General features: G+C 43.7%; 1 protein-coding gene across 2 annotated transcripts; it reads right to left on the bottom strand.

Moving 5' to 3' along the window:
* Positions 1-560: 560 nt before the first annotated feature.
* Positions 561-9,309, bottom strand: LOC106574067 (uncharacterized). Of its 2 annotated transcripts, none has more exons than XM_014149606.3 (3): positions 8,538-9,307; positions 7,268-8,416; positions 561-2,021 (listed from the first exon to the last, which is right to left on the bottom strand). In XM_014149606.3, the coding sequence occupies exons 2-3, from the start codon at positions 8,157-8,159 to the stop codon at positions 1,165-1,167; spliced, it is 1,749 nt and encodes a 582-aa protein (XP_014005081.1). In that variant the 5' UTR covers positions 8,160-8,416; positions 8,538-9,307; the 3' UTR covers positions 561-1,164. The 2 variants fall into 2 exon arrangements, with proteins under 2 accessions (XP_014005081.1, XP_014005080.1); XM_014149605.3 differs by having other exon boundaries at positions 564-2,021; positions 7,268-8,186; positions 8,538-9,309.
* Between the last annotated feature and the right edge of the window lie 2,934 nt (positions 9,310-12,243).

Raw genomic sequence — 12,243 nt, forward strand, 5'->3', positions numbered from 1 at the left:
TATCACTAAAAATAGGGATAAGAAAGGAACTCCGTGTAGGAATAGATTAACCGGAGGCTTCTTTAATTTACAATCAGTCTTTTCTCCTGAGTGGCGCAGTGGTCTAAGGCACTGCATTTCATTGCTAGAGGCATCACTACAGACACCCTGGTTTGAATTTAGGCTGTATCACAACAGGCCGTGATTGTGAGTCCCATAGGGCGGTGCACAATTGGCCCGGCGTCGTCCGGATTTGGCCAGTGTAGGCCATCATTGTAAATAAGAATTTGTTCTTAACCGGCTTGCATAGTTAAATAAAGGTTCCATTTTTAAATTCAAATAGTAATGTTATAATTCCTTTCCATATCCTGTTTCTCTCTCTCATTGACCAAACTATTATGCTCTCCTAGAGGTGTACCCAGCTGACAGAGTGTTTTTGTTATATTCTACAAGGTTGCATATTGGTTACATTAGAACCAACGTTGTCTCAACGTTTTGATTTAGGAGAAAAAGGTTTCCCTTGTCCAACGTTTGAATTACCCTTCACAATGTTTCTCACAAAACATTTTCAAAGTGCCATTCTTAAAACATTTTATAACGTTGTACAAGGTTGTGGTATCGTACTAGATTGTATATGCTCCTGTCCTGAAAGTCATACAGTAAATAATAAATCAGTTTCATTTCATGTGCATGTTCAGGACTAAAGATTCAAGACTAAAGTCTACTGCAATCTAGCCAAATAAAAAGCACTAGCTGGTAGTAGTGTGGCATTGCGTGGGTTATCTTCGGGACAAGTAAGAGTTGTGATTGTAAGCATAGAGTTGTGTTCTATTGAATTCTGTGATCGAGATCCTCTCTCTCTCGCTCCTCATTTCTGTAACTCTCTCATGCAGGCTACAGTATGTAAGTTAAGGTACAGTAAATATGACACGAGAGAGAGCGGCTGGAGACTATGAGAGCGGCTGGAGACTGGAGTAACTTAGAAACATGAGGAATGACCATCATGAATATAAGATTTTTTTTGGAATACCATTTATGAGTATTTCAACCATAACATAGCATACAACATTCAATGGTGTAATTAAACAACACACGTCATGCTAGGATATCACACTTTGAATGCATGTATGCACATACAGTATACAGTTAAAATACAATCAATGTTCTTCTATCAGTACCTGCTGACTAATATACGGCTGCTGCCCTCCCATTACGAACGGAGAGGATATGGTGGCTCAGAGACTTAATAATCTTTTCCAGTCGAGGTTTGGGCATGGCATGGCGGCTGAACCAGTAATTATCCCAGGGCCTATACTGGCTCAGTGGGCAACAGTACATTGCATCAGAGGCGATCAGGTGGCTTCCAACACGCTTGGATACATAGAGCTTGTAGTCCCACAGGGGGCAGCGTTCTGGATCGTCGGCCAGGCCGTGCATCCGTACGGGGCTCTGTTCTGGGAAATTAGTATTGTTCCACTCCAGGTATTCCAGTTTTTCCCCGTCGCCCGTCCCTGGGTGGGTCTCCGTGGCCGTGTGGAAGTCGGAGACTCGCCCAGGCCAGACTCCCTGGAGGTGGAACTTCCCAAAGGCCTTGAGGTTGTTGAGCAGGACCAGGTTGAGCAGCCCATCCGGTGTGGCCCTAGACAGGACCCCTGCCTGCCTCAGTGCAGCCTCCTCTTCTCTCCTCAAGCTTTGGATCACCAGGATGTCTCTGTCCCACTCTCTCTGCTTCAAGTGCTGGCAGCAGCTATCCAGTTCCCTAATGGTGTTTGTGAACTCGGCTGACTTCCGGATACTGAAGCTGCAGCCCTGGTTCTGCAGATCACGGTCCAGCATACGGGCGTATGTTGTAAGAGTGCTGCTGCTCAGGGCCTGCAGGCGGGACTCCTCCCACACATACTGGAAGAAGGCGACCAATAACCTGTCCAGCTCGGCGATAGGCAGGCTGCCTGGGCAGCGGGCCCCCGGATGGTTTTGAGAGTTTAGCCACATGACAAAGGTCATGAGATTGCCCAGGCTGGCCTCTGCTCTCTTTGGTCCCCCTGGAAGAAACATAGAAAAATAAAAGTCACACTACTAACCTTGTCCCAGACACCATTTACATTGAATAAACCTTACAGTAATTTAAATGTGAGTAACTACAACTTAGACAATCATACTATTACCATCGATAATGGCGCCGAAGGATACGGCTGCCGTTTTACAATCCCGCAACCAATTGTGCATGTTTTTTCACGTTATTCGTAACTTATTTTGTACATAATGTTTCTGCCACTGTGTCTTATGACCAAAAAGAGCTTATTGATATCAGGGCAACGATTACTCCCTCCGTACTGGAGGAATTCTTCTTCAACGAGTTGGACGGGAAGGATTTACTCCAGACACCCGACAAGGCCCTCATCTCTGTCATTCGCAGGAGGAAAAGACGGAGGTATCGTGGACGACAGTCCGGGTGCCTTGCAAGGATACGTCGCCGAGAGGGTAATCTACCTTTACCATCGGTCTTATTCGCAAACTTACAATCAATAGATAATAAAATAGACAAACTACGAGCATGTATATCCTACCAACGGGACATAAAAAAAGGTAATATCTTATGTTTCACCGAGTCGTGGCTGAATTACTTTTTCGGCAGGATAGAACAGCAGCCTATTGGTAAGACAAGAGGCGGCGGCCTATGCATATTTGTTAACAGCTGGTGCACAAAATCTAAGGAACTCTCTAGGTTTTACTCACCTGAGGTAGAGTATCTCATGATAAGCTGTAGACCACACTATTTACCAAGAGAGTTTACATCTATATTTTTCATAGCTGTCTATATACAGTTGAAGTCGGAAATTTACATGCACGTAGGTTGGCGTCATTAAAACTCGTTCTTGTTAACAAACTATAGTTTTGGCAAGTCGGTTAGGACATCTACTTTGTGCATGACAAGTACTTTTTCCAACAATTGTTTACAGACAGATTATTTCACTGTATCACAATTCCAGTGGGTCAGAAGTTTACATACACTAACATGACTGTGCCTTTAAATAGCTTGGAAAATTCCAGAAAAATTATGTCATGGCTTTAAAAGCTTCTGATGGGCTAATTGACATAATTTGAGCCAAATGGAGGTGTACCTGTGGATGTATTTAAAGGCCTACCTTCAAACTCAGTGCCTCTTTGCTTGACATCATGGAGAAATCAAAAGAAATCAGCCAAGACCTCAGAAAAACAATTGTAGACCTCCACAAGTCTGGTTCATCCTTGGGAGCAATTTCCAAATGCTTGAAGGTACCACATTCATCTCTACAAACAATAGTACGCAAGTATAAACACCATGGGACCACGCAGCCGTCATACCGCTCAGGAAGGAGACACGTCCTATGCAAATCAATCCCAGAACAACAACAAAGGACCCTGTGAAGATGCTGGAGGAAACAGGTACAAATGTATCTATATCCACAGTAAAACGAGACCTATATCGACATAACCTGAAAGGCCGCTCAGCAAGGAAGAAGCCACTGCTCCAAAACCGCCATAAAAAAGCCAGACTATGGTTTGCAACTGCACATGGGGACAAAGATCATACTTTTTGAAGAAATGTCCTCTGGTCTGATGAAACAAAAATAGAACTGTTTGGCAATAATGACCATCGTTATGTTTGGAGGAAAAAGGGGGAGTCTTGCAAGTCGAACAACACTATCCCAACCGTGAAGCACGGGGTGGCAGCATCATGTTGTGGGGGTGCTTTGCTGCAGGAGGGACTGGTGCACTTCACAAAATAGATGGCATCACGAGGAAGGAAAATTATGTGGCTATATTAAAGCAACATCTCAAGACATCAGTCAGGAAGTTAAAGCTTGGTCGCAAATGGGTCTTCCAAATGGACAATGACCTCTAGCATACAACAAAGTTGTGGCAAAATGGCTTAAGGACAACAAAGTCAAGGTATTGGAGTGGCCATCACAAAGCCCCGACCTCAATCCTATAGAAAATTTGTGGGCAGAACTGAAAAAGCATGTGCGAGCAAGGAGGCCTACAAACCTGATTCAGTTACACCAGCTCTGTCAGAAGGAATGGGACAAAATTCACCCAACTTATTGTTGGAAGCTTGTGGAAGGCTACCCGAAACATTTGATCCAAGTTAAACAATTTAAAGGCAATGCTACCAAATATTAATTGAGTCTATGTAAACTTCTGACCCACTGGGAATGTAATGAAAGAAATAAAAGCTAAAATAAATCACTCTTCTATTATTCTGACATTTCACATACTTAAAACAAAGTGGTGATCCTAACTGACCTACTCTGATTAAATGTCAGGAATTGTGAAAAACTGAGTTTAAATGTATTTGGCTAAGGAGTATGTAAACTTCCGACTTCAACTGTGCCACCGCAGACCAATGCTGGCACTAAGACTGCACTGTATACGGCCATAAGCAAACAGGAAAACGCTCATCCAGAGGCGGTGCTCCCAGTGGCCGGGGACTTTAATGTAGGGAAACTTAAATCCGTTTTACCTCATTTCTATCAGCATGTTAAACGTGCAACCAGAGGGAAAACAACTCTAGACCACCTTTACTCCACACAGAGATGCGTACAAAGCTCTCCCTCGCCATCCATTTGGCAAATCTGACCATAATTCTATCCTCCTGATTCCTGCTTACAAGCTAAAACTAAAGCAGGAAGCACCAGTGACTCGGTCAATAAGAAAATGGTCAGATGAAACAGATGCTAAGCTACAGGACTGTTTTGCTAGCACAGACTGGAATATGTTCCGGGATTCTTCCGATGGCATTGAGGAGTACACATCAGTCACTGGCTTCATCAATAAGAGCATCGATGACGTCGTCCCCATAGTGACTGTGGGTACATACCCCAACCAGAAGCCATGGATTACAGGCAACATCCGCACTGAGCTAAAGGGTAGAATTGCCGCTTTCAAGGAGTGGGACTCTAACCCGGAAGCCTATAAGAAATCCTGTTATGCCCTCCGACGAACCATCAAGCAGGCAAAGCGTCAATACAGGACTAAGATTAAATCGTACTACACCGGCTCCAACACTCGTCGGATGTGGCAGGGCTTGCAAACTATTACAGACTACAAAGGGAAGCACAGCCATGAGCTGCCCAGTGATACAAACCTACCAGACGAGATAAATTACTTCTATGCTCGCTTAGAGGCAAATAACACTGAAACATGCAAGAGAGCACCAGTTGTTCCGGACGACTGTGTGATCACGCTCTCCGTAGCCAGTGTGAGTAAGACATTTAAACAGGTCAATGTTCACAAGGCCGCAGGGCCAGACGGATTACCAGGACGTGTACTCCGAGCATGTGCTGACCAACAGGCAAGTATCTTCACTGACATTTTCAACGTGTCCCTGTCTGAGTCTGTAATACCAACATGTTTCAAGCAGACCACCATAGTCCCTGTGCCCAGGAACACTAAGGTAACCTGCCTAAAAGACTACCGACCCATAGCACTCACGTCTGTAGCCATGAAATGCTTTGAAAAGCTGGTCATGGCTCACATCAACACCATTATCCCAGAAACCCTAGACCCACTCCAATTTGCATACTGCCCCAACAGATCCACAGATGATGCAATCTCTCTTGCACTCAACACTGCCCTTTCCCACCTGGACAAAAGGAACACCTGTGTAAGAAAGTGATTCACTGACTACAGCTCAGCGTTCAACACCATACTGCCCTCAAAGCTCATCACTAAGCTAAGGACCCTGGGACTAAACACCTCCCTTTGCAACTGGATCCTGGACTTCCTGACGGGCTGCCCCCAGGTGGTAAGGGTAGGGAACAACATCCGCCACGCTGATCCTCAACATGGGGGCCCCTCTGGGGTGCGTGCTCAGTCCCCTCCTGTACTCCCTGTTCACTCATGACTGCATGGCCAGGCACGTATCCAACACCATAATCAAGTTTGCCAATGACACAACGGTGGTAGGCCTGATCACCGACAACAATGAGACAGCCTATAGGGAGGAGGTCAGAGACCTGGTCGTGTGGTGCCAGGACAACAGCCTCTCCCTCAACGTGATCAAGACAAAGGAGATGATTGTGGACTACAGGAAAAGGAGGACCGAGCACGCCCCCATTCTCATCGACGGGACTGTAGTGGAACAGGTTGAGAGCTTCAAGTTCTTTGGTGACACATCACCAACGAACTATCATGATCCAAACACACTAAGACAGTCATGACAGGGCACAACAAAACAGTCAAGACAGGGCACGACAAAACCTATTCCTCCTCAGGAGACTGAAAAGATTTGGCATGGGTCCTCAGATCCTCAAAAGGTTCTACAGCTGCACCATCGAGAGCATCCTGACTGGTTGCATCACTGCCTGGTATGGCAACTGCTCAGCCTCTGACCGCAAGGCACTACAGAGGGTAGTGTGTACGGCCCAGTACATCACTGGGGCCAAGCTTCCTGTCATCCAGGACCTCTATGCCAGGCGGTGTCAGAGGAAGGCCCTAAAAATTGTCAAAGACTCCAGCCACCCTAGTCATAGACTGTTCTCTCTGCTACCGCATGGCAAGCGGTACCGGAGTGCCAAGTCGAGGTCCAAAAGGCTTCTTAACAGCTTCTACCCCCAAGCCATAAGACACCTGAACAGCTAATCAAAGGGCTACCCAGACCACTCTTTTACGCTGCTGCTACTCTCTGTTTATAATCTATGCATAGTCATGTACATATTACCTCAATTAACTGGTGCACCCGCACATTGACTCTGTACCGATACCCCTTGTATATAGCCTCGCTTGTTATTTTACTGCTACTGTTTATTTGTTACTTTTATTTTCAATGTTTTTACTTATGTTTTTCACTTACATTTTTTAAATTAACTTATTAAAGCAGGGGTGGGCAATTCCAGTCCTCGAGGGCCAGATTGGTGTTACAGTTTTGCCCCAGCCCCAGCTAACACACCTGACTCCAATAATCCCCTAATCATGATCTTCAGTTTAGAATGCAATTTGATTAATCAGCTGTGTTTGCTAGGGATGGAGAAGAAGTGTGACACCAATCAGGCCCTCGAGGACTGGATTAAAGCATTGTTGGTTAAGTGCTTGTAAGTAAGAATTTCACTGTAAGGTCTACACCTGTTGTATTCGGCACGTGACAAATAGAATTTCATTTGGTGTTATAACCACTATATTCTGTGCTGTAATGTAAAGTCCTACCCACATGAAAATATATTTACCATAACCTCTGTACAAAGCAGGTGCTATTAGTAAATCTGCCCCATAATAATGTACTAATCATTACTGCAGCAGATGTACTCACTTTTCTCTGCTGGTTTCTTGGGTGCTGCCTTCACCTTGCCTTTATTAGTGGGACAGTGCCCTGAGGCCACACCTGATCTCTCAGGTGTAGGTGGGAAGACGGGAGCACTACAGGAGCCCTGCCTGTGGGTTTCAACCTGGCCCTGGAATAGGGGCTTAGGTTTAGGAGGGGAGAGGGAACACTGTCCACCCTTAGGAGTCGCCCACTCCTCATCTTCTGGGGCCCGCTCAATGTCTGAAAGGCAGCTTCGGAGAGGGGTGATGTCAAGAGCTGTAATGAGGTTTTCATTTGGGCCTGGGCTTTCCTCCTTTAGAACTGTCCTCTTCTCAATGCCCCTTCCCTCTTGGTTTGACTCCTTGTTCGTTTGCTCTAGCTCCACCCTAACTTCCATGTGGATATTGCCTTTGGGGTGCTCCTTAACAATCATCCTAGGAAAGTATGGTTGTTTCACAGTTCTCTGCTGCTTGGACTTTAAAGTCAAGGCCTCTTCCAGCATTCTCACTGGGGCATCTCCTCCCTCTCTTGACACATGGGTCACAAGGCTACAGTGGCTCACGTCGGATTCAACCCCATTTTCATCAGTAATATTCCCAATGAATGGGGTATATACCATCTCCCCTTCCTCTTCCTCATCCGAGGACAGGCGTTGTATTCTCCTCCTCTTGCTCCTATGACCTACATCCACCTCCTCCTCTGTCTTTTCCTCCTCAACTTTCACCTCTGTGGCAAATGTCAAGGCCCAGTCGAAGGCATGTCCAACCTCACATCTCCAATTAACTTTGCACTGATGCCCAACCCCTGGGTTAAGTTTTCCCTTGTGCCAAAGCTTGTGGGGACAGTGGGAGCCATGAGAGTGAGCCCAAGTGACTAATTTCCTAAGATCCTCCAGCATAACACCTGCTTGGACATGGCAGGTGGGCTTTCAAAGTAACAAAAAATAAAAATGTAAGCTTTGAATGTCTGGTAACCAGTGACAGTTAAATCAACTATATGTATTAACCAGTGCTTGACTTGGGCAGGAGCTTATCAGAGCGGAGTACCTGCACCTCAAATGTTAAACTAAATAATCCTCCCAGGAAGTATTGTTTTTTTTCGATAAATGGGGAAAAAATATATACATTTTAGCCTACTAAAATGAGGCTATCAAATCTGAAAACACAGACACAAGGTAAGTTAGAAACTAATCATCCGAGGACAGTTTAGTGTAGATATTAGAAGAGAAATGTAGCCTATTTGCAAAACTAAATCAGTGTAAAGCAAAATTCCTTACCTCTTCCATTGCTCCTATGCCTTTGCTGTAGAGTGCAAAATCAATAACGTCGATTATTGTCAAATATCTTATCACCTAATTTTTAAAGGCTCTGCGACACTAAGTTTGTGCATTTGCTTTGAAACATCAACAAGCAATCATCATATGTTGTGACAACAGTATTTTGAATGTCATTGGAATTTTAGAACGTTCAAATACACCGCGAAAAGTATGGAATGTTTTCAAAGCGTGTGTAACGTCTCGACCAGAAGAGATGGCTCCGCTCCACAACACTTCGCTACAAAAGATTGGCCGCTTCGTTGGCATGAACCTATTCAAGTAAGTAAGTAAGTACATTTTGAAAATGTTAAACGATGTATTATTAGCCAGCTAGCTATAGCAGCCCACTGTGTGCAGGCTAATGAGCTGCTAGCTAAATAGCTAGCTAGCCAACTTTACATACTTGGCTAAGTGAAATATCATCAGTTAACTTTCTTCATATTAGCATGGTATCTTGATTTAGGCATATTTATAATTTTAAATTAAAAACACAGGCTCTAAATGCATTTGTAGATATCAGCAATAGAAGAGGGTGAAATGATTTTCTGCTCTAGATGTCATAAAAAGGAGTACGTTTACTAGTTAAATAGGGCGGGTTGTGGGATGACATCATGAAAAGATTCTCCAGTTCTAGTCCTTAGAGAGGAGAACTATGAAGACAGACAGACAGATAGATAATAATCAGGGTTGTGTAATTGAAATAAAATGAAGCCTGTTGCTTTGTGATGTTGTCTTTCCTGAGATATGGAGAGCTGCGAAAGCCTGTCTGCAGACGAAGAGGTCCCAAGAGACTGCTGGCACGTCCTTGTATGCCATGGGTTGTATGTGTACTTATGTTATCACATGTTGTACACAACAATACAGTTAAAAGTCACACACAATGTAGGCTACAAACTGAATACAACTGTAGCAGGCCAATCCTTCTCCTGGAGGTATGCTGGGAGTACAGGCTTCTGTTCCAGCCCAGCACTAACACACTTAATGCAATGTATCAAACCTAATGAGGTGATAATAACGTGTATTATTGCTGGGCTGGAATAGAAGTCTGCTCACCCTTTAGATCTGGGAGTGGAGCAAGGTTAGCCACCTTTGGTATGATCTTTTTTGTTCACCCAAAATTATGCTTTAGTAATAGCCTACATACTAAGATGTCTAACATTTACAAACAAGTTAGATTATTTGTAAATTTTGCAATTATATGTTGATTCATTCAATGTTGATTAATTGAAGTGTTTAAACTTGTTTTACTTGTTAATGTGAAAACATTATTCAAGATGAACTAGTGTCAATGTTCATTAATCACACATCACAATTCTGCAATAAAAATGTATGAAGGGGATCTGTCTCTAATTTGTCTGTGTTTTCTGTGTTGCTTTCTCAAATGAACATGACCTTTTTGTCCAGTTGTGAGCTCCAATCTGTTTTATTTGATTCACTCTGTCTCAAGATGTCAGCTGAGGTGAACCCATTTTGCAGCTTATCATAATGGAATGCATCACCAACGCAGACATAGGCCTAGAGTATGATGGCATTACTAGCCTAATGGGCATATACAATCAATGTGCCCCTTGTCATTGTACATCTGAAGCAGAGAATAGCTAAACTCACACGTAATTTGCACATTGTTGAGCTAGCTATATATTCTCAATTTAAAATGATACCAGTAGATAATGTATATGAGGGTAACCATAAGCCAGATTTTGTACATGATTTTTCTGACGTTACATTGTTTAGAGTAAATCCAACCCTTGCATTCTATATACATTACTGTACATGAAAATAAGTCACTGACAATTTGTAGGCTAATTAAAAATGTCTAAAAGGAAAACAATGGGGCATGGGGAGTGTTGTAATTCTGCCTCGTTTATTTGCTGAGAAATCTTTTAGAATACACAGACAAAATCAGAAGTCCAGTGGCATGGAGGAGGATTGCAGACATGTTGATGGTGGGTGAAGATAGATTTGCACAACAATGCTTGCATGTTAAAGCCACAATTTCCTTTACAACGTATCCATTAATGTGCATTTTACAAGTAGGCCTATGTATTTTACAGAAAGTGTGCTATAATCGTCAATCTCGTGATACGGGTATAATGAAAGAGCCATAAACTATACTATATGAGAATCACAATGTTAAAATACCATAATCCAATTGGTAGCATACTACAGGGTAAATGCATGCTTAGTGTACCATTTACAATGGTATTGCGTGTTACTGGTGATTCCTAACCTTTGGTGTGCAAGTTTCACAATTTAATTTCGTCAACACATTCACAAATTGTGGCTTTGATCAGTTTTTAGGTTTAGGTTGATTTATGTTCCTAGCTAGTTAGCAGCACAAGCAAACGTTGTATAATCTCTCTTCGCCCACCAGCAATCTCTGCAATCCTCCTCCATGCCATTGACTGTATGATTGTGTCTCTGTATTCTTACAAAGCCACATCATATAGAATTGTAATACCAGTCACATCGATGACTGGCTTTCCTCGATTTTTTTAGTTGCGCTTGTTCGGAACTAATTACAGGTAGAACTATGTTTCATGAACGGAAGATTTTCAAGCAAACATCTGCTCCTCACCTGATTGTTTAACGGAAGCGGTGACCGCGTAAAATTTGCATAAAGTAGAGCAGAGATTTTTCAACCTCAAACGCCTGCGTATTGCTCCGCGTGCCCCTTTTGAAAATGAATGGGGCGGGGCTTCGTCTGACAAATTTGGAAGTGGTGGAAACCCTACGTCAGTTAACCACACGGTGGCGCTCAAGCGTAGACTTAACAGCACACAGCAGCACATGAAACGAAACGGCGAACCCGTTTCCATGTCAATCGAACGCACTTGACCAACATAATCGTGTGTGACACTGCCGATAATAACCAGCACACTATTAGGATTGTCCTAAAAATTTGAATGGATATTGGCCATGATTTGGATGGAGTGTAAGCTCCCGCATGTTGCAGCAGTCTAAGGGACTGCTTCTCTGTGCAAGAGGTGTCACGACAGACCCTGGTTCGATCCTGGGTTGTATCACAACTGGCTGTAATTGGGAGTCCCATAGGGTGGCGCACAATGGGCACAGCCACTGGGGAGCCAGGCCCAGCCAATTGGAATTCGTTTTTTTCCCCACGAAAGGGCTTCATTACAGACAGAAGTAATCCTCAGTTTCATCAGCTGTCAGGCGATCCCGCAGGTGACTAAGCCGGATGTGTAGGTCCTGGGCTGGCATGGTTACACGTTGTCTGCGGTTGTGAGGCCGGTTGGACGTACTGCCAAATTCTCTAAAACAATGTTCGAGGCGGCTTATGGTAGAGAAATGAACATTCAATTATCTGCCAACAGCTCTAGTGGATATTCCTTCAGTCAGCATGCCAGTTGCACGCTCCCTCAAAACTTGAAACATCTGTGGCATTGTGTTGTGTAACAAAGCTGCACATTTTAGAGTGGCCTTTTATTGTCCCCAGCACAAGTTACACCTGTGTAATGATCATGCTGTTTAATCAGCTCCTTGATATGCCACACCTGTCAGGTGGATTATCTTGGCAAAGGAGAAGTGTTGACTAACCTGGATGTAAATGAAATTGTGCACAACAGTTTTGAGAGATAAGCTTTTTGTGTATATGGAAAATGTCTGTGATCTTTTATTTCAGCTCATTAAATATGGAACCAACACT

This window comes from Salmo salar, chromosome 16 (genome assembly GCF_965601325.2).
Source record: "Salmo salar chromosome 16, fSalSal1, whole genome shotgun sequence".
Lineage (NCBI taxonomy): Eukaryota > Metazoa > Chordata > Actinopteri > Salmoniformes > Salmonidae > Salmo > Salmo salar.

Excerpts from the sequence above, each read along its gene's own strand:
- LOC106574067 (XM_014149605.3), bottom strand. Across the intron at positions 2,022-7,267 it reads CAAGAAACCAGCAGAGAAAA|GGGGACCAAAGAGAGCAGAG; the intron begins GTGAGTACATCT and ends TGTTTCTTCCAG.